The following is a 26,259-nucleotide window of genomic DNA, read 5'->3' as shown; positions in this document are numbered from 1 at the left end:
GTGCAGGGTGCTGGAGTGCCGAGACGCGGCATCCAAGGCTCTCACTTCTCCTCCTCCTTCGGTGAGGCTGGCCCTGACACTCGAGAGGCGAGCGCAGCGGGCAGCCCCTGCCATGGTCAGGGCCGGGGGGCATCAGCGCCTGGTCGTGCCAGCGCCCGGGCTTTGGCTCCTGCAACCCCGCAGTCTCGCGCACATTCCCACCGCGGTGGCCTCCACCAGCCGGGCTACACCTGCTGCACGAGGCGCTGCCGCTGGGAGGTCTTGCGCAGGAGCCTCCTGTAGTCGTAGGGATTGGTTGCGGGCCCATTTTCCTCCAGCCCCTGGTTCTCTTCCGCCCAGCACCTGCAGTGAGACCCAGGGCCCGAAAGTCAGCGGCGCCAGAGCGCAGCGCAGCCCCGCCCATCCCGTTAGGTGGTTCTATTCCTCCCACTCCCCCCAACTACAGGCATTTAAGAAGGGCACATTCAAAACATCAGGAGAAAGGCCAAACGCAGCTGCATAATTTTCTCAGCAGATTTTCAATTTTCCCCAAGCAGGCGGGGGGTGGGGGGTGGGGGGGGAGGGTGACTGTGTTTGGATGACAGCTAAGTAAGGTGTCAGAAGGTGCAGTGAGACAGGCGAGCTTCCTTTGGTTTGAAGTAACTCACAACCAATAAATAAATATTTTAGTACCTTAATTTTTAACCCATTTTATTCAAACAGGAAAATTCGAAGTGCCTAAATAGACAACCATCATTTCTCATCTTAAAACCACTCAAATGTTTCTCTCCAACACTCCTTCCAAATCTGATCAACCAGTTAGCTGTGGGTCCTGTCAGCTCTCTCAGTGAGGCTGTTGGGCCACCTTTCCCGTAGGTAGAGTTGGGAAACCCCACCCACTTTACCTCTAGAGTCTATAACTTGCCTGGAGAAGAAGGGTGCTCCCTATGCAGCCACATAGGTGCATTCATTTACTTATGTGGCACCTACTAAGTATTAGCCATTAGTGTAGGCTAAAGGTGAACAAAAGCCCCCATTCCCATGGAGTTTAATCTAGTGTGGGAGAGGGCTATAGACAACCTTAATATGCCAGGTGGTGGCAGGTGCTATGTAGACAAGGCAGGCTAATGAGGAAAAATTGATGGTGTGTGTGTATGTGTGTACATACGTGCATGTGTGTGTGTGTGTGTGTGTGTATACACAAGGTTACCTTGTTTATCTTTGTTAGATCTTTACTTTCTCTCTAGAGTCAAGCTCTTTGGTGATAGAGATTACATCACATGCACACTGTGTCCACCTCTTCCTCGAGCACCCGACACAGGGCTTTGCACGGGGAGGCAATACAGGGTAGTGGTGAAAATCATGGACTTTCAACTCAAAAAGGCCTGTGTTCAAATTCTGGCCCCCTCACTTTTTATCTAGGTGACTTTGCAGTCATTAAACTTTTGAGACTTAGCCTTGTCATCTATATAACAGGGCAATGAGAGTGACTGCCTCACAACGTTGCCATAAGGATGAAGTCAATGCCCGGCACAATGGCCAGCCCGAAGGAAGCATTCAGCCAACACTAGCTTGTGGCATCCTCATTCTGGTGAATTCTAACTTCACATCCACAGGCACCGCTGGAACACCAGCAGAAGCTCAGGGATATGATATTTTTCCAGCAGATGTGTGTCTGTGGTTGGGGGAAGGGGGAGAATATACTAGAGAGGAGACAGGCTGGGTTGTTAAAATGGGAAGCAGGTAAGTCAGTGACAAACCTTGGGTTTTAGTTCACTGACTCAATGTGGAACCTGGGGCAAGTCATTTAATCTTGCTGGGCACTCGGTAGTCTCCTATGTAGGACCCCGTGATTAGACTAGAGCATCTCTAAGTTCTGGCAATATGTTACAGTTCTTGATCTCAAGATGGAAGAAAGACATTTTCTTTGGAGACAAGGGTCAGAAATCAAGTAGATTCTGGAAAAGCAAATAAAGATGAAAAAGGCCACCATCTCCGGAGCCTCTCCCCTGTGGCACATCTGATGTTGAGTGCTTCACATACATAATTTCACTTAACCTCTATGACAACGTGGTGAGGCAGTTTTTAGTGAATCCTTTCCCATATGTGGAAACAAGCTTAGAGAGGTCTGGTAATGCCAGCAAGGTCACTCGTCTACCAAGTGGCAGAATCAGGATCCAAATCTAAGACTCTCTGACTCTAAAGCACCAGGTCGCACTGCAAAAGAGATGGTGAGGGGTCCGAGTGCCCTGGGCTGACAGGACGTTTGCTCAGGATTTTGGCAAAACAGCTTTTCGTTGCCTGTCCTTATTCTGGTTTCTCTCTCACATACAATGTTTGCATTTTACTATGTGCCTTCACTTTCAAAACTTCACAAAGAATTTTTTCGGGGAAAACATTTGCAAAGTAGTAAGTGAGCAAAAATGGTTTGAGATACTTAATGTCAAGCAAAGTTAATGGCAAACTGAGAAATCAAATCCAAAATATATACTTCTATGTGAATCTTTCTTCCGGATACTTTTTGGTCTGACATTGCGGATTCTGAGAACATATACAGCATAACTGAGAAACCAGTAAGTGTTTAAAATTCCATTGGTTAGAACTTAAACACAGATTTTGACTTGTTGCCTGTTGCTTGTAATTAGTATGGCCATGTAATTTATCATCCGAAGTGAGGCACTTTTATTTTTTATTTACTTTTTTAAATGTTTATTTATTTTGAGAGAGAGAGACTAAGAGAGAACGAGGAGGGGCAGAGAGAGAGAGGGAGAGAGAGAATCCCAAGCAGACTCCCTGTTGTTAGCACAGAGCCTATTATGGGGCTTGATCCCATGAACCGAACCTAAGCTGAAATCAATAGCCAGCTGCTCAACCGACTGAGCCACCCAGGGGCTCCCAAAGTGAGGTACTTTTAAAAGGGGGCTGCCATTGGGGCACCTGGGTGGCTCAGCCGGTTGAGCGTCTGACTCTTGATTTTGGTTCAGGTCATGATGAGATTGAGCCCCACGTTGGGCTCCAGTTGGGTGTGGCGCCTGCTTAAGATTCTCTCTCTCCCTCTCCCTCTGCCCCTCCCCTGCTTATGTTCTCTCTCTCCTTCTCTCTCAAAAATTAATAAAATAAAATAAAGTAAAAGGGAGTGCTACAAACAGTAACACCAAGAAAACAGGTATAAAACTGGGTTGTCTGAATACCTGACCATAATCCTTACGAGTTTACTTTAAGATAACATATCAATCTTTTTTAAAACATATCAATCTTAAGAGGCAACATTCAGTGAGAATATTTTGTTATAGTCCAAAGACAGAATGGCAGTGCTTTATAAATGGAACTGTGAGTAAAACAGGGAACATGCTGTACCTTAGTAGGTAGCGTATTACCTTTCATCAGCATTAAAACATCGATGCTGGTGTTCTCTCTCTTGTCTTCGTTCTCTTAAGCTAGGGTTATGTTCCTTTGGTCCAGAACGACTAGGCAAAAATTCCTTATAATAGAAATCTTCCAAATCTAATAATTTCCCCTGACTGTAAATGAACACATAAACACATCATAGCTTCAGTCTACTTTTCTACTCAAACTTATAGGATATTGTTCTCTTCTTTTATTTAGTATAATTTAGGAGTAACAATTCATGTCAATAGAAACAAGAGAAGTCTTGAAATGCACAAAGACAGTATATACCATAAATTAAAAAAGAAAAAAAAAACCCTCATCTCTCACCTTAAAGGTGAGCATTTTCCTGGTTTAATCTCATTCAACTTGGTACAAAATTAGTAGTTACTAGACAGGAGTGATTACAAAGTTCCAGTTTGGCCAGTCTAGGAGAGGGTTCATAACTGGCCCTTGGGCCACTCTGAGAAAACCTTACCTTTATGTACCAACACATAGCATTTTCCAATTTTCTCAGGCGTCAGTTAAGTACATGGATGTACACAATGTTTCATGACCTTACCTTACTTCCTTCACAGGTAACCTTCTGTCCTTTCCTTACCATTGGCCTTTAGTGGGTTAATTTCTGGGCTAAATTTTAATTCCTACACATGACATACACACAGAGGTGTGTCCGTGACCATTTTAATTCCTGGATTTACTCACAGTAGTTCTGTGATGCTCAGTACCTGTGGTCTGATGGGACTTCATATGAGGTAAACAGATATAGGTCTAGAAAACTACCAAGTGTTACAGTGTTTCTGGGGAAAAGTGTTTTTCAAGTTACAGATACCAATTTACAAATGAGCTTTCAGAATGCCACCGATACAAAAGTCAGGAGTTCAGTGTCCACTCATCTTAGTAGAAGAACCCTCAGTTGTTATTAGCACACTCTGGAAGTCAGTTAATTGAAATAGTGTTATAATGTTAAATTAGTAAAGTATTGGTGGGCTGAAATGTTATAGGAAGGGTGTGTTCCAATTTCCTGATCAAAACCAAGAAATGGACCAAGAAAAGCAAATTCTGAATTGGGACAGTACAATTCATTCACAAACTATTTGAGTTCTTAATGTATGCCTCATACTGTGCTAGCTCAATATATTTCCAATAGGCGAGATCTTCTAAATTATATATAAACCACATATTCATCATATAAATGTATGAGAGCATGCTACTTTCCAAATCTACACATATGAATAGGTGATTTTTAAAAAAATAGATGATTTTCAGTCATAATTTGAACACATGGATTTATATTTTGGTTTGATAAGATGGCACTGAAATCTAGAAGTAATAATTACCTATCTTTCCTTGGTCTTCGTTTTTCTTCTTGGATTGACTTCTAAAAGGAATAGAAAAAAGTTAAAAATCAGTATATTATGATTAATGTAATGTAACCGATATAATTACTATATTAATATATAAATACATTTGTTCTTATAAAGCCAATTTGGAAATAAGCAAATGGACACAATGTTTTAAAAATCTAATGAAATATAATTCACTCAAATTTTATTAATTATGTATTTGTGATTATGTTTTTACCAGATTGCAAATAATCTTTGCGTTCCATGCCGAAAAGAGCTTACCACACAGTGACCAGTATACACAAGATTACCTAAGGTCCATCTACCTATAAATGGGAAAAATTATGTCAGAATTCCTGGAAAACCCATCTCTCCATCACAAATGCGCTGTGCTTTAGGCAAGCTGATTAGGTGGCTTTGACATCTTGCTTATACGTCATCTTTGTCTGCTGGCAAAGCAGGTGGGTGGACAGTGAAGGCAGGTGCAATAGTCCACAAAAGAATGGAAGTGTGACTTACTAAGAGCCCATTTACGGTATAAAAGTAACAGACTAGAGGATACGTATGTTCATTTGTAAAATGTTTTCACGGTTGAGAATTTATGTACCAAGGCAGAAATTAGAATATGTAGGTCTAGATTTAATTAGATACCTTTTAACCAATACTTCAATCTGAACACTAACAAAATGGTACCTTACATACAAAGCAATATCATCTTTTATATTGTAACATTAGTAATGCGTTTCACTGTCAGTTGCTTCAAGATATTTGAGCTCACCTATTACATGTTGCAAGAGCATATATGTCTTTTAGGCTGAGAGAACAAACAGGACACTCACCTTGAACAAGCTGAAGATACTGTAAGTGTGGAAACCCTAATGCAGATATCAAGTTGGCTGGCACCATAATAAAAATGGCAAGATAATAAAAATGGCAGCTGATAATGGTTTGTAAATATTGAGGGTTTTATCCAGTATTTTTTAGGCACATTCATTTTTTCTCATGATTTAGCATTTGTAATACACTAAAATGTTGGATAAATCAAATAGTTCATGTTTCACTTATTCTTATTGGTTGGTATTTTAGTGGGTGGACGAGGTAGAAGGAATGCTTAAATGCATCAAGTCTGGGAGTGGACCATTCAAGAAGTAACCATGTTAAGGGGCAGGACACCAATTACATTCATGCCCTCCTTCCCATTTCCTATTACATTCCTGACCCAATGCCTTGGGCTGGGAGGTGCATACAAATAATTATATTACCACCATAGATACAATGGACCCCAGCAGTCTAGTCAATGATCCCTGGAACCCAGGTAATATTTGTTGTGGTTGTTGTTGTTTTAATATGACAGAGGTCCTTCCTCCTTGATCTGTTATCTGAAAAAAAAAAATGTCTCTTGTTCTCAGTAACAATTTTCTATAATCCAAAGTTATGCTTAAATGATTGGCACTATGTTGAGTGACAGAGGTCCCTTTTATACCACCACAAATCAAATAACGTTCTGCCCTTGAATTGCAAGCTGGTAAGGACCATTTTTTATTCTGGACCAGCATTTCCCTCTGGGAAATGGTGTATATAATTTGGTTCCCAGTTACAGGAATTCTTAGAAGAGGAAATACAGTCCAGTCTTCTGCTTTATTTCACTCTTGCCTGTGCTAGAATATTCCAATGAAATATAATTCATTAATATATTTTCCCCAAAATTATTTAAGGTGGTTTATCATGGAAGCAATTACACAACTAAGGTGATAAAGTACAAGTTGTAAATGAGGAACAAAGAGGTCAAGAGTGTGTTAGGATGGGGCCTTACATTTGTCTTAGTGTCCTGGCAGCTGGTGCCAAAAGGGAGGCACGAAACTGTACCCTCAAGGGAGAGGACTGAATACTAATTTTACCACCTGGGACTTTATATTAGTGGCCTTTATTGCTAAGACAAACAATGTTTTCAATTATAGTTTTTTTAAAATTTATTTTTATTTATTTATTTCGAGAGAGACAGAGACAGCGTGAGCAGGGGAGGGGCCGAGAGACAGGGAGAGAGAGAGAATCCCAAACAGGCTCCATACTGTCAGTGTAGAGCCCGATGTAGGGCTCGAGCCCATGAAACCATGAGCTGAAACCAAGAGTCAGACGCTTAACGACTGAACCACCCAGGCACCCCTCGATTGTAGTTTTGAAATTATAAATCACTGACTTGAAATTTGAAATGAAAATAGAGAAGTAAATATCCTGTCAGTTTCTTATAGAACTGAAGAAGAGAGAGAGAGAGAAGGAGATAAAGATGGTACAAGGAGAAGATATTCTGGGGAGGGTATTTCTTGAGGACTTTGGAAGTCAGAGGTCTTTGCCCGCTGGACTCTGAAGAACCTGTTTCTCAGTTAGCTACACGACAGCCCCTCCCCCCCACTTGACGCAAAGAAATACGTTTATGACAGAACTTTAAAATTCACATCTGTATATCACTGGGTGATCAAAAAGAATGAAATCTTGCCATTTGCAACATGGATGGAACTAGAGTGATTTATGCTAAGCGAAACAAGTCAGAGAAAAATAAATATCATATGATTTCACTCATATGTGGAATTTGAGAAAACAGAGGAACAAAGGGGAAATGAAGGAAAATAAGATAAAAAGAGAGAAGGAAGCAAATCATAAGAGACTTTTAAATGTAGAGAACAAATTGAGGGTTGGTGGAGGGGAGGTGGGTAGGGGCTGGGCTAAATGAGTGATGGGCATTAAGGAGGGCACTTGCTGGGATGAGCACTGGGTATTGTGTGTAAGTGATGAATCATTGAACTCTACTCCTGAAATCATTATTACACTGTATGTTAACTAACTTGGACTTAAATAAAATTAAAAAATAAAAAATAAAAAAAAGGAAGAAATAGAGTAAAATAAAATTCATATTTGCTACATTCTGGTGGATACAATCTTACATTCCTTTTGGAAAAACACTAACACTTTATTTACTTAGGGGGACTCACAAGGATGAAGAAAGTAGCCAAAACATAGAACGAAAAAACCCCACACTGGAGCGGCCCAATTACCTACCCCTACTACCTACCTATCAGTTTCGGAAAGGTCCTGGAGAAAAGAGTAAAACCAGAAGGACCTTTGATGGGACTGTGTTTAGTTACTCATTTTGTGAGGGAACTGTTGGCCCCGAGTCACTTTTTGTGATGGCTGCACAGCTCTGCGCGCTGGAGCAGGCACCGAGGGCGGAAACAACAGGGCGTGTGTGCTCCGCCCAGGTCCTCCGGGCACGCTTCTTAGGCTCACCTCACCCTGATTTTGGACACAAGGATAGCAACATCTGCTAGATATAAGAGATTAAGAGCATCAACTGTCAGAAGAGTGCTGGTGTTGATTTAAGGCAGAAAATGAAGCAGGGCCAGGAGAATGCAGACAGATGGGGCGCTACCTCATAAATCTAAATAAATCCAAACGTTTTTGCTCCGTACTTTGGCCTTGGGTCATCAAGAAAAGGTTTAACATGTGTAGTATAATAGAAATTTATTTCTATTTCTAAATTTCTAGGTTTCTGAAATAGAAATAATTTTAGAAAGAGTTTCATGAATGCCATTTGAAATTACAGAAAGTGGGTTTTTTTTTGAAATATAGATCTTTTCATGTGCACGTTATGAATTCATGTTCCTTCTTCAATTCAAATGCTTGCCTGAAGTTGTGTATAAATATAAATCTTCACTTGTTGCATACCTCATTCCCTACAGCAACATTCCCTGTGTCCTTGTGTATCTGTATGTGGTTTGGCTGTTTCTTACGTGGTTGGGGGGGGGTTGGGTGAGGTGTAGCAGTTTTAGGGGTTTTCAATGCCATAACCATTGCTTTCTTTTTCAGGAAGTGTACCCAAATCTTTGCTTCATTTTGTTCAACAGAAATGAGGAGCCTGGTTTGGATTTTAGGTTTTCTCTATTTTGGTTGCAGTCGGTCATGCGACAGATAATAAAGAATACAAGTCTTCAGCAAGTCTGGAGATTTATAGATGGCACAATCACTTCCTACACATCCATGGTGCTTTCCACCAGTAAGCCGCTCAGGATGGCCAAGGGGAGCTTTCATTTGATATTCAGGGTCAGTCTAACTGCCTGAAAATTTAATATTAGGACAAATATTTTAATGAGTCTGAGGCACAGGAGTGTGTGGTCATGTTCCCAAATGACGGCTGCAATCAGCAAGTTTTCCATTGCTAGATGATAATTGTGCTTTCAGCAGCAACACGAAAATGAAGTTGGGTTTATTTGTTTTTTTCACTGTCATCAGTTGGTCGTTGTACCCACAGGAAAGTAAAAATGCCAATAAAAAAGGCAATTTGTTCTAGTGAAACAATTGCAAACATTCTATGGAAATCCCGCTCCACGATGAAGTCGTCAGGATCAGTGTTCTGGTCTGAATCCTGAAGCGGCCACCACCTCAGGTACACTTCACAAAGCAAACAAAACATGCAGAGTTTTCCAGGCGTGTTTATTTTAGTCCTGAAAAGAATTCATCTGTAGGTCTGGGCTTTGCATAAAATGGCATTAGTCAAGATGATAACAGGATCATACTCAATGTATTTGCCTACAGGTGTCTGGTAGGATTCGCAGATGGCTATCTTCAGCACTCCATGGTTATGGTCTCGGCACTACTCCTTGACCTCTTGGTTGCATTCAGTGCTCCTGTACTGGCAGGAGGCTGCGGCAACAGGAGGAGTGGGCACCACCCCATCCATGTTCCCCTTGCCCGCCACCACCCTTTCTGTGTTCTTGCCTGGCCATAGCCCACTCTGCCCACTGGTGCCCATTTCTGTGCAACTACAGCCCAGCTAAAAATATAGACAGTGTTTTGATGGTTCAAGGGCATGGGCCCAATCACAGCTACAGATCCCACTATGTGCAATGACCCAAATTTGGATAAGGGCCAGATAAATAGGAACGCATGGTGTGCTGTCATTTATACTAATCTCCTGGTTTTCCGTGTTTTATTTTTCACTAAAGCCACAGATTTCAAGACTCGTGGCTATAAACAGAATTCCAGTCACTAGTAATTTGAGATCTACCAAACCCTTTATATTCACTTAAAAAAAGAATAGTACAAAAGTGAAGTAAACTTCTTGAGGGCAGGGACTCATTTGTGAGGCTCAATCTGTTGCATGATTCTCACTGAAAGGGTGGTTGTTAGCAATGGACATTTCACCTTATCTCAAGCTCTTATAAATTCTCATATCGAGGATGGCGTCTGTTGTTGAAGCCCTCATGGTCAATTGTCATTTGAGATGTAGTTAATAAAGGTCACTGAGCATCATTTACCACTTATATTCAGGGTTAATAGGGAATGTCTAGTAATTTCTAATCTTGTTCTCTGCTCTTCTCTCTACTTAACTACATAAACAAATGTCAGGCTATCTACTTCCTTCTGGGGGAGGTCAGTGTAGAAAAAAATCTGTAATCAAGATTTTTATCAAGTAACAGCCCAATGCAGCTATCTGGAATTTTCACTTCCTTAATTTACTTCTAATTGTATTTTACTCAAATTTCATTGCATTCATTTGTGCCACGAATACTTATTGCATGCATACTATGTGGCAGGCTAAATGTAAGGGCAAACTCCTTGACCTCATGGAAACCACATCAGTCACTCTTTGGTGGGATACAGCATGGTGACAGGGAAGTATGGGCCACTTAGGAAGGACACAGGAAAAACTCCTTTGGGATTTGGGAGTATTAGGAAGGCTTCCTGAAGAAAAAGACATGTAGGCTGGGGACGTTTTGTCCCCAGAAAGTGAGAATAGAAAAAGAAGTGGGTTTTAGTCTGAGGACAGAGCATGTTCAGGGACAAATGCCTATGGACAACGTGAAGAACAGGTACAGGCTAACAGGAGGGAATGGCTGTAGTGGAGAGTAAGGAGGGGTGAATGAGTATCAGGAGGTACAGGAAGGTAAAGGAAAGGTAAGCAAGGCCCTGATATTGCCCAGCCCCTCTATCACAGGACACTAGGAAGTGATTACAAGGTTTTCCATCAGAGGGGTGGCATGATCAGACGTTAATTTCAAGAACACAACTCTAGCTACCATGTGAAAGATGCATGAATGAGAAGGGGAGCAAAACAAGAGAACAGTAAGAGGAGGGATGCAGAAATATCAACTAGAAATGCTGGCCTGAGGAGGCTGTGGGCTGAGGATGTGGAGAAGAACAGAAATTCAAGAGATATGAGAGTAGATTCTTGGATATGCTAGATGAGAAAGGGGAGGAGTCAGGATAATATTCCGATTACTAGTTCATAAAAAGTCAGTCATTCATTCACAGAGACCATGTGCGGCACATTTATATTTATATGAAACGTTCAGAATAGGCAAATCTAACAGAGACATAAGGTAGATTAGTGGTTACTTGTGGCTGGAGGGTGTGGGTGGGGAATGACTGCTAATGGGCATGGGGTTTCTTTTTGGGGTGATGACAGTGTTCTAAACTTGATTGTGGTGATGGTTGTACATCCCTGAATATAACGACAACCATTTAGTTGTCTATTTTAGATAAGTGAATTGTATAGCATGTGACATATCTCAATAAAGCTGTGTGTGCCTGTGTGTGTGCGTGCACGCATGCACATGCAGATGGACAGATGCCTATGTGCACCCATGTAGAGGATGTAAAACAAACATTAGCCAGTTTGACATTTGAGTGTGGAGCTAGATAGAGAGATATAGCCAGAGATAGACTCAGGAATCAGTAGAACTGAGGTCATGAGATTGTCCAAAGGTAAAGAGAGGGGAAGAGAGCCCAAGATTGAACTCTAGGCAACACCAAGGTGGAGAGGAGCCTTCCAAAGACAATGGGGAGAAACCACCAGAGAGAAGGGAAGAGGAGGAGACCGTTTGACTTAGAAAGCAAGTGGGAGCTCCACCTTCTGCCCAGGAGCTGGGAAACTTAATTCCAATTGGTGGGAAACATTCTCTGGGTGCAGTGGGGGCACGGAGAACCGGTGCTCTCTCTCTGCGGCAGTGGGAGTGGAAAAGTGAATAAGTATTGCAGAAGGAAGGACCAGCAGGTGCACAGGACTGAGGGGCATGAGAGAAAGGCACTCGCTGGCAGGGTTTTAGCAGTTAACTGTGGCTAAGTGGACATGGGGAGCCTGGAGGGGGGGCTGAAGAGTAGTCCTGGGTCCAAGGAGGAGGTCCTCCACAGCATCTGGACTTTGCGCTGAAGGAACTGCCAAGCTATTAGAGGGATCATCAAGGGAGGAGTGCAATCACAAGACGGTTTAGAGAAACATTTTGATAGGGGCTGAAGAAGCTGAGCTTGGAAGCCTGAAATATTCTAGGTGGGGGATAATGATGGTCTAACGTAGAGTGCTGCCTATGAGGTCAGAGGCAGGGCATGAATAGGAGTGAGCCTTGGTCGGTAGAAGCCATACTTTAGAGCAACAGATTGGATGTCAGGAATGAGAGAGAGTGAAAGATCCAGGATGACTCCCATGTTCTTGGTCTGGGTCACCAATGGATGATGGTGGCATCTGCAGAGAGCAGGAACAGGAGAGGAAGGGCAGACTGGCAGGGGTGGGACCAGTGAGGCCTCATGTTACAGGGAGTGAGCAGGAGTTGTGCAGTCAGAAGACCTCGGTGTAGCTAAAGACCCCAATAGCTATGGAGTGCCTACCTGGGTAGTCCCGACCAGTGAGATGGGGACACCACCTTAAGGGCTATTCATAGGATTAGATGTCACAGTGTATATGAACACCTCTAGTGCTAGAATTTAAAAGGTGCTCAAGTAAACGGCTCTTTCTTCCTCTTTTCCTTTCTTCTTCTTTCCCTAAAACTTGCCTTTTGACCCAAAGTCCCTCTCTGCAGAGCTCCTGTTCTGATGCACTTCTCTTTCTGGGTTGGTATTTGCATCTCAGCTCAATTAATAGGCCAGCAGAGAAGACTACTGGAGGACAGGGGGTTTACAGGACTGTAGGAGAGGCCTGGACCATGTGCAAGAGGGGCTATAGTGGCTGCAATGGCTCCCATCTGATGGTAAGAGTGAGCCACTTACATGTAGTAGATAATAGTATGTGGAGTCCTCAGGGTTATTTAATGTTTTGGGTTTCCGGGGCCGTCTTGGGGGCCTCAATATTTTTGGCTCTTCTTCTTTAGAGATACCTACAAGAAAGGTGATCATAAAAAAGTATTCAATTACAAAGACTATTATCAAGCAAGTTTTCCTTTTGAGGTAAATAAGAAATTACTTACACACAACTGGGGCTCAAGCTGGGAGAAAGAGGAAATACCTTTGTGCCCCCAACCAACCCTTATCATATTTCTTACCCTGTGTTCCTTCTGATTGTCTGGTGGTCTGGGGCTTTGAGGGGTAAGGGAAAGGAAAAAAGGGGAAGAAAAGAAATGCATGCCTTGGTAGTATGGAATAGTGTGCAGCAGTTCAGAGGATGAAGGGGAGAGGAGTCAGAGCTGCCAGAAAAATCTTTAAAAAGGAGTATTATGCCGGGGCGCCTGGGTGGCTCAGTTGGTTAAGCGTCCGACTTCGGCTCAGGTCATGATCTCGAGGTTTGTGAGTTCAAGCCCCGTGTCAGGCTCTGTGCTGACAGCTCAGAGCCTGGAGCCCGTTTCAGATTCTGTGTCTCCCTCTCTCTCTGCCCCTCCCCTGTTTGTGTTCTGTCTCTCTCTGTCTCAAAAATAAACGTTAAAAAATGTAAAAAAAAAAAAAAGGAGTATTATGCCAATTATTTAAAGAAGAGTTAATACCTATTTTTCTTAAACTATTCCAAAAAATAGAAAAGGAAGGAAAACCTCCAAATTCATTCTATGAGGCCAGCATTACCCTGATACCCAAACTAGATAAAGACATCACAAATGAAAAGAACTACAGGCCAATTATCTCTGATGAACACAGATGTAAAAATCCTCAACAAAATACTATCAGACTGAATCCAACAATACATTAAAAAAAATAATTCACCGCGATCAACTGGGATTTATTCCTGGGCTGTAAGGGTGGTTCAATATTCACAAATCAATCGCTGCGATACGTCACATCAATAAAAGCAAGTATAAGAACCATATAATCATTTCAATAGATGGAGAAAGAGCATTTGACCAAGTACAGCATCGATTCATGATAAAAACTCTCAACTAAGTAGGTTTAGAGGGAGCATATCTTAATGTAACAATGGTCACATATAAAAAATCCACAGCTAATATCATCCTCAATGGGGAAAAAGTAAGCTTTTCCTCTAAGATCAGGAACAAGACAAGGATGTCCATTCTCACCACTGCTGTTCAACATAGTACTGCAAATCCTAGCCACAGCAACCAGACAACAAAAAGAAATAAAAGGTATCCAAACTGGCAAAAGAGAAGTAAAACTTTCACTATTTCCAGATGACAGGATACTCTCTGTACAAAACCTGAAAGACTCACCAAAAAAATGCTAGAATTGATAAAAAAATTCAGTAAAGTTTCAGGATACAAATCAATGTACAGAAATCTGTTGCATTTCTGTATACCAATGATGAAGCAGCAGAAAGAGAAATTAATAGAAATCAATCCCATTTACCATTGCACTAAAACTAATAAGATACCTAGGGATAAACCTAAACAAAGAGGTAAAAGACTTGTACTCTGAAAATTATAAAACAGTGATGAAAGAAACTGAGGAGAACACACAAAAAATGGAAAGACATTCCATGTTCATGGATTAGAAGGACAAATATTGTTAAAATGTCTACTATCGAAAGCAATCTACACATTTAATTCAATCTCTATCAAAATACCAATAGAATTTTTCACAGACCTAGAACAAATAATCCTAAAACTTGTATGGAACTACAAAAGACCCTGAATAGTCAAAGCAACCTTGAAAAAGAAAAGCAAAGTCAGAGGCATCACAATTATAGACTTCAAGTTATCTTACAAAGCTGCAGTAATCAAAACAGTATGGTACTGGCACAAAACCAGACACATACATCAATGGAACCCAGAATTATAGGGTCATTTAATCTTTGACAAAGCAGGAAAGAGTACTCAATGGGAAAAAGATGGGAGAAGATATTTGCAAGTGACATATCTGATAAAGAGTTAGTATCCAAAATATATCTAAAACTCAACACCCCACAAATGAATAATCCAATTAAAAATGGGCAGAAGACATGAATAGACATTTTCCCTAAGAAGACATACAGACGGCCAACAGACACACGAAAAGATGCTCAACATCACTTACCATCAGGGAAATGCAAATCAAAACTACAATGAGATATCACCTCATACCTATCAGAATGGCTAAAATCAACAACACAAGAAACAGCAGGTGTTAACGAGCATGTGGAGAAAGGAGAAAAGAGAAAGGAGAACTTTCTTGCCCTGTTGGTGACAATGCAAACTGGTGCAGCTGCTCTGGAAAACAGTATAGCGTTCCCTCAGGAAGTTACAAATAGAACTACCCTACCATCCAGCAATTGCACTACTGGGTATTTACTGAAAGAATGCAAAAATACAAATTTAAAGGGACACATGCGCCCCCTGATGCTTATAGCAGCATTATTTACAATAACCAAATTATGGAAACAACCAAGTGTACATTGATAGACAAATGGATAAAGATATCTTTCTATATCTATATCTATATATAGATAGATATAGATTTAATTGACTACTACTCAGCCATAAAAAGGAATGAAATCTTGCCATTTGCAATAATATGAATGGAACTAGAGAGTATTATGCTAAGCAAAGTAAGTCGTTCAGAGAAAGACAAATACCGTATTATTTCACTTACACTGGAGTTTAAGAAACAAAACAAATGATAAAAGGAAAAAAGAGAGAGAGAGAGAGAAAGGCAAACCAAGAAATGGATTCTTAACTATACAGAACAAACTGATGGTTACCAGAGGGGAGGGTGGGAGGGGTGAAATAGGTGATGGGGATTAAGAAGTGCACTTGTGATGACCACCAGGTGCTGTATGGAAGTGTTGAATCACTATATTGTACACCTGAAATTAATAGTACACTGTATGGTAACTAACAGGAATTTAAATAAAAACTTTAAAAAAGGGCATTATACCAATAGAATCTTGCTGTGATTCCCCCAACCACCAGCCTTACACAGTGACTCATCCGTCTAAGCACTGCACATTCTCCACTTCAAGGACCATCTCCTATGTTACGCCCAAACAAGAACACAGCTCATTTTCAGGCTTGACTCCCTTATAAATGTAGAACCTCAAACTATTCGAATCTTCAGACCTAACTTTAAAAACATTTACCAAGAAAGAATAAAGTTTGTTGTCTTTTTTCTACTCTGTCAGTATAGCCAAATTCTCAAAGCCGTAGCAACATCATCAGAGCTTCTGACGATCTGTATATTTGGCTTCACATTTATAGAGCTAATGAGCCTCTCCTGAAGTATTTCTGTCTGTTTTGACCACTGCATCCCCTGATTGCACTTGTGCAGAAATGTCCGTTCAATGGATATGTCAGAATCAGGGTGGGAGTAGAGTATGGGTGCTTATTGGAGAATGACTTACATTCAACATACACCTGAGCATACATTTCTTAGCTGGACTTAAAAGCAGTTATAGATCATTATTTCGTATAATACAGGGGCAGGAATGATTCCTAATCTAGATGTAGAAACACAGAGAAACTGAATTTCTCTAAACTATGCTAACGAAATCAAGTCAAACAGAATCAAATCAATGAATATCTATACTATGTGTTAACAACCATGACTGGTAGTGCCGATCAGTTTTAACCGGGATAGAGACTCACACAGATGTCTATCTTCCTAGTCTCATGCCCAATGTACTAGGTGAACCTACAGCATTCATATTCTCACATAATCCAGCTCATTCATTTCAAGATCTATGGGAAATTGCTGGATGACACAGATCAGCTAGCTGTGAGTATTTCAGAGAGGTGTAATGCATGGAGCAATCAGAGAAACATGAAATGTTACATATGACAACCAGACGTTCCCGTTCTCTTTCAAATAAGACAAAACAACACGAAATCTTTGTTAATGAGACCATGCTAATAGAGATTAGTAATAGACTAGAAGAGTGAAACCATTCTCCAACCAAACTCTGCACATTATTTCTGCATCACCTTCTGTTCTCTCTTTCCCTTCTTCTTCACAGGAATAGATAGAGGAGGTGGAGGGAATCCAAATATCTGAGCCCTGTCTGATCCTGTCCTAGACTGTCCCAGGCACAAGGAAAGACAGTAAAAGCTGGATTCTTGCCACCACTTCAAGTGATGGTCTTTTTATTTTTTTCTTTCTCTTTGCTAATCATCTCTCTCAGTGCTGATTATTAAAAAGCTTCCATGGCTCTTGCAAAGTCTTACCATTTTAAAATGTATTGGTGATATCCACTTATATTATTCATTTGAGTCTGAACGGCAAAAAACATAAAAATATAGTATGGAGTTATTATGTTTTTAGAAGCATGAAACTGATCTGTGACTACATTTTAACTTGACTTTAATGTTATTTAGAGTCCGAATTGAAATATCAGAGGATTACTATTGTAACAGAAATTAATCAAACTGAAGGTGGCAAAGAATCTGAATAAGTGCCAGGGGAGTAGAAAACAAAACCGATTCTGGGAATAAACAGAGTCTTGCTCTTAGCTCCATTGTCTCACCAAATGTTCCCCATTCAATCTGATTTCTATTACCAAAACTATTGAAACTGCCTTCTAGAAAGTCAAGGGTGACCACTCTATTGACAAATACAAGGGCCCTTTATCTGTTGTCCCTCTATGGCTGACTTCTTCATCATTTAACATTATTGACCATCCCTGGCCTTCATGGCTGAGGATGAGGTTTCTGAAGAGGACACCCCTTCTCTTATTTACCACTGTATTCCTGGCACATGAGGAAGTGCTCGACAGACAGGTCCTTAAGAAAATTTTGCTGGATGAGTAAATAATCGCTTTGCCTCCTAGACTGAATCGCTCCCCTCTTTGTTTCTTGAATTTCCTACAGGGTACTCAATACTGATGACGGTCTGATACCCAGCTCATGTTGGGTGTTCTCACCCTGTCAGAGCTCCTGCCCCAATTTCTCATCTCCTATTCAGTACTTCCATCCCAAACTCTCAGGCTCAAATGAACCGGTGGTCACTTTTCTTCTCCATCTAGGATTCTGTATACCACAAGCTTAATGGCCTGGCACCATTGTTTCTGCAGCTCTCCCCCCAACCCCAGCAAATACTGACACCACCTTTGCCTTATCCCTCTTGTTCCTTTCCTATGAACAGACCATCATCAATCAACTTCTGTCATTTTTTTGATACATTTTTTGACATGTCTAATATTCACCCACAATTTCTTCTTGTCTACCATTGCTACCACTCTGGGCTAAGCTTCTCATTTAATAATTGTGGCAGAGTCTTAATCTGTTCTCCATGCTTCATCTCACAAATGAAGACCAGACTTCTCTTCCTTAAATATCACGTTAATTACGAAGTTTCATTTCCCAGAAATTTATGATGCTTTTTTTGCTTCTTTGATTAAGGCTAAACTTCTCCTAAATCCAGATTACTTACAATCTCAGCAGTTCCGATTTTATCACCCGCTTCTCCCCAGCACGAACTATCTCCTCTGGCCGACTTACCTCACTGGAACCTGACACACCATGTTTATAGCTATCACTCTGCTTATTTTAATCTTCTCATAGAAAAGCTTTCCACAGCCTCACTGAAATCTGAAGTATGCTTCCAGTGCCTGTCTCCAGTGCTAGCTCTTCCAAGAAGCTCTCATTTACCGTCCAGTGATTCCCCCTCTCAGGGAATACCAATAGTACTTACAGGCCGTATAGATCATTTGGAATGCCCCCTCAAAATTCATATGTTGAAGACGTAACCCCCAGTACTTCAGAGTATGGCTATATTTAGAGAAAAGGTCTCTGAAGGGATGTGACAAGGGTGGGCCCTAATCCAATATGACCGCGTCCTTGTAAGAGGAGGTTACGACACAGACTCACAACAGAAGGAAGACCATGTAAGATATGGAGAAGACAGCCATCCAGAAACCAATGAGAGTGGCCTCAGAAGAAACCAATCTTGTCAACACATTGATCTTGGATTCCTTGTCTCCAGAACTATGAGGAAATAAACTTGTTGTTTAAGCCACCCAGTCTGTGGAATGCTGCTATGCAGCCCTAAGCAAAACATAAAATATCACTATTTTTACCTGTGGTTTTTTCTTTCTTTTTTTTTTTTTTATAGTGGGCCATAGGTTTTTGGGTGGTGGAGATCATGACTTAGGTTTTGATGTCTTCCTGCCTTTCATGGTTGTTCTGCAAGTGGTAGGTATTTGGAGATGCTAAGAGGTTAGATGGATTCCATTCTACCTTATTAGAGACACAGTGGAAATTGAATTTTGTTAACTGGGTCACCATTGACACTGTTCAGAAAAATAATTCCTGATGCTTTAAAGACAAGTGCAAATAGGGGAGTGAAGAAAACTCTGGAAAGAGAACCCAGAGGGCTTCAGGAACAATCCAGGGGTACAAATGTCTTAACTAAAATTCAGAAGTCATTAAAAAGTAGACATATTTGGCTATGAAAAATAGATAAAAGCGTTAATATGGCAACAAAGTCAGAAGACACATGATAGATTTGGAAAACTGTATTTACAACACAGATGAGAAATCAAGGGATGGTATTTCTAATACATGAAAGTGCTACAAAATGACTACAAAAATACAGACCAACAGAAAAAAGGGCAAAAGAGTTAAACAGGAAATACAGGATGAACAAATCCAAAAAGACAGTAAGTACTAGTAGACAAGGAAATAGAAACTAAAATAATGACAACATATCATTTTACTTCAGGTACATTAGCAAAGATTAAAAAGAATGAGAACAGTACTGAACCAGATGTCAGAAAAAGTATGTTCTCACAAAGTGTTGGAAGAAATGTCAACTGTTAGGGCCTTTTGGGAAAGCAGTTTATCAGAACCAAACATACCTTTCAGCTCAAGAATCCTACCCAGGAACTTACCCACAAAACTAAAATCCTGGCATACAAGGACATTTTCAGAGATGTAACATTTCTCACAGTGGCAAAAAGCTGAAACAAAGTGAATCTCTAACAATAGAGCAAAGCTTATATAAATCATGTTATCTACACATGCAATATTATATTGCCAGTAATGAATTATAGCTCTTCCGGCTGATGTGCAGGGATTCCTGCTAAGGAATTGGAGAAAAGCAAGAGGTATAAGTATTTCTATTATGATCCTATTTATGTAAAAACAATGCATGTGTATGTGTGTGTAAATACATGTATACAGATCTGCAAAAGGTATGAAAGAATACATGCTTTATAATAAAGGTCCCCTTGAGGGGGAAGTAATGTGGGCTAGGGAGAGAGAAAAGGGGGAAGGAAACAGAAAAAAAAAACTTTTAGTTTTTTTACACTTCATTTATGTAAAATTATAACTTTGCACATGGGTGTGTGTATATTATCGAGATAAAAAATGTCAAAATGAGTTGAATTTTCAGAATTTTTGTTTAATTCTTATACCTTGCAGTATCTGCTCTAATGTTAGTTCATTGACTTTTTTTCCTTCACCAGGATAATCTGAAGGAGAGGGCTGAATGTTCTTAAAAAGGTGTCTCACTTAAGATATTGCCATGCAAAGTGGGCAGCCAGTAAGTGAAAATTATTGATGAGTGTGTTCAACAGGGTCTGATTGAATTCAAATTAAATTTCCCCAGAATGTTTTGTATTTTTGAAGAGCAAACTTCCCATGAGCTTATCAGCATACAAATATTCCAGAAAGGCAAGCTGATTTTGCCCTCTAAATTTTTGTTCTTTTAGGGGGAGTACAAACACTGTCTGCTAACGTCATTCTAACCCCTTAATTACAAAAGTGACATAAACATTTGTAATCCCAAATTAACAGCAGCATATCAATGTTGGCAGTAGCAAAATTAGGTTTGTGACTCTTTTGTGTGATGTGCATGATAAATATTAGCTTGTAAAGGTTATTGCTATATTAAATAGCCAGAAGGTAAAATATTTATTTGTATTATAGTTCTGTTAATAATTTAGGTGTTTTAGTTCACGGGGAATGCACATTTCTTTGAATAAGGAAAGGACAAACAGCTCAACATTTTTCATTTGGAAGAAAGCATAAAACTCATTGGTAATATTTGCTTTAGAAACTGTATCTCAGTATTATTCTTATTTTAATGATAATTAACTATTTTACTTAAGTATGCATTCAGAGTATAATTTGTGTGTCATGTCTAAATCAGATATTAGCAGAACAGAAATGCCCTTATATGGTATTGTAGTTTCTGCTTTAAGAAGTCAAGTTTTTAGGTTTTTTTTTGTAAATTTCCACATACTGCTGACAGTCTGTGAACTTTAAGCAATTTATATTTATATTTATATTTATATTTATATTTATATTTATATTTATATTTATATTTATTATAGTTGACCTACAGGAAATCTTAAAAGGGAGGAATATTCATTGCTGAATGTTAAGGGCAGGATTCACACAGTCACGGTTGCAACTTGCCTTCCAGAAGCTTCTGTTTCTGCCTTTCCTCTCATTTGACCTTTGGCCAGTCTAGCCAGTCTGGAAGAGACTGGATACAGGTTTTGAACTTGTGTGCCAGTTCAGTTCCATACTGCTCCTTTCTGCCTTGCACTGCTTGTACTCTGAGCTCCTGGAGCCACTTTCATGTCTCATGGTTACCTGCATTTGGCTACTTGCTTTGCTCTATGGTCTGTGTTCTCTGGAGTCTACCTGAGGTGAAGGGTTGTAAGATAGGTGCTTCTCCTACTCTGAGTTGTCCTTAACACTTTGGGGATGCCTTACCATTCACTGGATCTGACTCACAGGCTTCCTCTGACCTTCTCAATAGGCAGCTGTGGGTCCCTGTCCCCATATGGGACTGCTCAAGCCATTCCTTTGGCTCCTTCTTCTCTACCAACCAAACACTGATGCCCTAGAGGCAACTTAACACCTGTACTTGTTCTGTAGGTCATGGGCTTTTAAGCTTTTTGCCACTCTCTGATTTGGGCATATTGCACAAATATCCAGAACCTTTAAAACTGAGCCTTTACTTTTTATTTTTTTAAATTTATTTTTATTTTTTTAATATATGAAATTTATTGTCAAATTGGTTTCCATACAACACCCAGTGCTCATCCCAAAAGATGCCCTCTTCAATACCCATCACCTACCCTCCCCTCCCTCCCACCCCCCATCAACCCTCAGTTTGTTCTCAGTTTTTAAGAGTCTCTTATGCTTTGGCTCTCTCCCACCCTAACCTCTTTTTTTTTTTTTCCTTCCCCTCTCCCATGGGTTTCTGTCAAGTTTCTCAGGATCCACATAAGAGTGAAAACATATGGTATCTGTCTTTCTCTGTATGGCTTATTTCACTTAGCATCACACTCTCCAGTTCCATCCATGTTGCTACAAAGGGCCAGATTTCATTCTTTCTCATTGCCACGTAGTACTCCATTGTGTATATAAACCACAATTATTTATCCATTCATCAGTTGAGCCTTTACTTCTAAATTATACTTCTAGGTTTAGGTAAGGTGCTGCCCCCAGCCTGTCCCTCGTGTCTCTTTTAGTTATGCTACAGGAGAAACAGAGGAGAATTAAGTAGCTCTGTTTGTAGGTGGACCGAGGTACACGCCCTCTAGATTACCATTTGTCTCCCGGACACAATCACTACATATCTGCTGTGTAGTGCTGGCATGTTTGTTGGGCTGAGGTCTTGGACTAGTCCTCAAAGACCAGTTTGTTCTAGTTACCGGGTTGGTTATGTTCTTACTCCCAGCCATCTTGCATACTCATGCGCCGTCATCAAACCAGAGTGCCCTGACAGAGGCAAATGAGAGTACACACAGTGGTGCTGAGGGAGTCTTGAGAGTGCCTTCTTTGTTAGGGATGGTGAACTGTCAGGCTGAACTGGCAGCATGTGTCCTGTGTTTGGCCACAGGACTATGGAGATGGTCAGACACCAAAATATACACTTCCTTGCCTGGAGAAGGGCATTGGAGGCCCCCTAATGACATCTTGGTTATTTTTCAAGATCATATTGATCTTAATCCATCTGAAAAATACTTAAGTATATAGCCTGAGGTGAAACCTATGTTAATTTTCCGCAAGAGAGCCATATTTGAGAAAATTATTCATTGTTCATAGTCACTTTCTCAGACTGGCCTTTTGAAAACAGAATAGAAGGACATTATCTGATTTTAAACAGGCAACCTTTAGTTGCCTTCTGCTCCTACTTTATAACACACATTAGGTGGTTCCTATGAAGGTGAGGGGAAATACACTATTTTTAATGTCATTATTCCTTACTGGAGCATGTCAAGGAAGCAAGGAGCATGGCTGGAGGAAATGTCAAGCAAGCTTTCAGTGACTCAAGACAGCCTGGGAACAAAGATGACATACCTGGAGGTGACGTTCTCGTCTTACCGCACGTGGCTGTGGAAGCTCTGTACCAGGCTGCGGTCACATTATTCAGATTCCTAATTTTATACAGAACTGGACTCTGAAGGTCCAAGTCAATGAAAGATGGAGAGGGCCCACTCTACCCGCGGTTGCTTACTCAGCCAGTCCACTCAGCTTTTCTAGAGCTTTTCACGTAGGTGCTCTTGTCAATGAACCACCTCACATGGTGGAAGATTAAGCTGATTATTTACAGTGTTCAAATTCCAGTTCTGTAATATTTCATCCTGTAGTTGGATTAGCTAGCAGTTTTCCAAGGTTGTTCTTTGAGAAATGAATTTTGGGGACTGTTAATATTCCATCTATGAATGTGTCATTACTTATTAATAATTTTCTTATGGCCTCATTTTATTTTTTGCCATGTACATAAATTTTTCTTTTTCAGTTCTGATTATTTCCTTAGGCTGTAAGTCCTAATAAGTGGGTTTACTGGGTCCATGATACAAACTATTTCCATTTTTTTGTGTTGCCAAATCACTTTACATGAAACCTGGACTCTGCGGTCTTACCATTAGTGTTTGAGAATACTTACATTGGCACATTCTCATCACTGTTAAATGTTTTTTCGTCCTTGACATTTTGAGGAGTAAAAAATAGTAATTTTATTGTAATTTGTATTTTTATTTCTAGGGTAGTCATCTATAGGTTTAGGTGGCATTTGCATTTGTTCTTCTATAAATAAATCAATGTCTTGTGCCCAATTTTCCATTGGGGGGTGTTAACGTTTTTCCTAATTATTTGTAAGAGCCTTTCGTGCATTACACATGCTAACCCTTTCCATTTGTTCTAAGGTTTTTATCCAGTTTGTATTTAGTTAACTTCTAATGCTTTCTAATCTCTGGAAGGTTTAAATGTTTACGCAGTCCAAAGCTATCACATCTTTTCTCTGTAATTCCTTTTATTACTTCTAATGTTTTATCCCTTCCTAAGAAGAGATTGTGAAACCATCATCTGGTTGCTTTTGGTTTATTTCTTACAATGAAATCATTAATATATGTGGGAAATATTTGGGTGTTCAGCTTAATGTAAGATTATCTTATTTCTTCTCTCCAAATTAGAAAACAATTAAGCGTTATTCATCTATTTCTTATTGTTTTGGTTTTTGTGGCAGGGTTTTATAGATACTAGGGTCAATTGTAGGGGTATCCTGCCTGTCTTATTAATATGTAATTGATTTTTATAACAGAAGCATATGATTTTAATTATTGTAGCTCTATAGTATTCATTTTTCTATCTAATAGAGAAAGTCCTCATTTCTAATTATTCTTTTTTCCTGAAATTTACACATGATATTTAGGGACATTTTCTTAAGTTCTAAAGAAAATCTCATACAGATTGCATGAGGGTTTCTTTTTAAACCTTGAAATTAATTTTAGAAGTCATGTTTACATTATTTCCCAGAGAGCTCTTTTTTCCATTATACACTTTTTATGGGAAAGAATGCCCACATATCTATATATCCTTGCTGAATTCTATTGTTAGTACCAATCATTTTGGTTCATTCTTTGCATTTTTAAGATCAAAATTCATGTTGTCTACTAATGCCTTTACACCTTATCTTCTTGTTTTCAATAGTTATGCTTTTGTAGAAATTTGTTTGCTGTCTTGTTGCATCAGGTAGAAATTCCCAAATAATGTAAAAAAGTGTCGCTAGAATACTTATCTTAATCTCACTTTCTAATGGAACTGCTTCCAGTGTTTTACAGCTAACAATGATGTTGACAATTGGCTTAGGAAATATATCTTTATATTATTAAAGAATTTCCTTCTATTTTTAATTTAGTGAGAGCTCTGCTTTTCATCAGGACCAGGTGTTATTTTTTTGAAAAGTGTTTCAGCATTTATCTAGATGACTTTTTTCTTTTGACCTTTTGATACTGTGTTACATTAGTATGTTCTATTTGGAGAGTCTTTTAATGTAATATTGCACTCAGTTAGTTAGTACTGCACTTAGGAGTGTTACCTCGGCACTAAGTTAGTACTGCATTTAGGAGTGTTACCTCTAAATCTCTGAGATTGACTCAATGCTAAATTCCCTCTTTTCCTCTCTCCCTTCTCCCTGCCCCCCCGCCCCGGGCTCCCTTCCTTCCTTCCTAAAATGTTATTTGTCAGACTTTGGTTTCAGGGTACATGGCCTTCATAAAATAGGTAACTTTCTATATTATTCTTTGTTTCTTAAACAGATTGCATATTATGGGAATTATCTGTCCAAGAACTTTAAATGCAATTGCATAAAATACTCAGGTTCTTGTCAACTTTTCCTTTATAGACAAATATCATCATATTGGCTAATTTCTTTTTCGAAATTTATGTTTCAGCCCCAGATTGTGTTTGTGAAATTGATTGCATTGAGTATGATAAGATTTTAGTATTATCAACTGTATTTGTTGTAATCTCTTATTTCTAAGTTTTTTGGTGGATTCTTTTTTAAGTAATGAATTAGGAATTTATTTTGTTGTTTTATTTTCAAAAAAACATTATCCTAGTTTCATTGAGATATTTGGTGTATTTTGTCTTATTGTAATTATTTTTTTTTGTTTTTTCCTGGTGTTGAAGAACATCTAATTTTCCTTAAAAATTTCTCAACTTACATTCTTTTTTCATTATTTTCTCTCAATTAATAATGAAAACATGTAATGATTTGAATTTTCCTATGAGTATAGGCCTGGCTGCCTCCCATTCATCATTTTTATATGTGACTATTCTCATTTTTATTAATTCAAAATAATTTATAGTTCTAATTATAATTTCTTTACTTCAGATTATCTTATTGATTTTTAATTTGCTGATCTGTGGTTTTCAATTCTATCTCAATTGCATTATGGTCAGAAAGTGTAATCTGGTTCAATTATATTTGGGGGAGTTTGTGGACTGGCCAGTATGTCTAGTTATAAGAAAAAAATTTTAGGGGTGCCTCGGTGGCTCAGTCGGTTAAGCGTCTTCCTTTGGCTCAGGTCATGATCTCACAGTTTGTGAGTTCGAGCCCTGCATCGGGCTCTGTGCTGACAGCTTGGAACCTGGAGCCTGCTTCAGGATTCTGAGTCTCCCTCTCTCTC

The 26,259-nt window shown here is 39.6% G+C and overlaps 1 protein-coding gene across 1 annotated transcript in view; it reads right to left on the bottom strand.

Moving 5' to 3' along the window:
* Positions 1-203: 203 nt before the first annotated feature.
* The window catches only part of MYO3A (myosin IIIA), a 226,806-nt gene continuing 200,750 nt past the window's right edge, over positions 204-26,259 (bottom strand). Inside the window, exons 30-33 of the mRNA XM_047066241.1 lie at positions 12,747-12,853; positions 4,707-4,747; positions 3,357-3,500; positions 204-342 (exon numbers count right to left, since the gene is read on the bottom strand). Of these exons, the coding sequence (XP_046922197.1) occupies positions 225-342; positions 3,357-3,500; positions 4,707-4,747; positions 12,747-12,853 (410 nt within the window). The 3' untranslated portion in view covers positions 204-224. The remainder of the gene's footprint in view (positions 343-3,356; positions 3,501-4,706; positions 4,748-12,746; positions 12,854-26,259) is intronic.

Source organism: Lynx rufus, unplaced genomic scaffold (genome assembly GCF_022079265.1).
Source record: "Lynx rufus isolate CCGP_SWC_20201006 ecotype Redwood Valley unplaced genomic scaffold, mLynRuf1.p SCAF_7, whole genome shotgun sequence".
Taxonomy (NCBI): Eukaryota; Metazoa; Chordata; class Mammalia; order Carnivora; family Felidae; genus Lynx; species Lynx rufus.
This window is presented reverse-complemented; position numbering and strand designations above follow the sequence as displayed.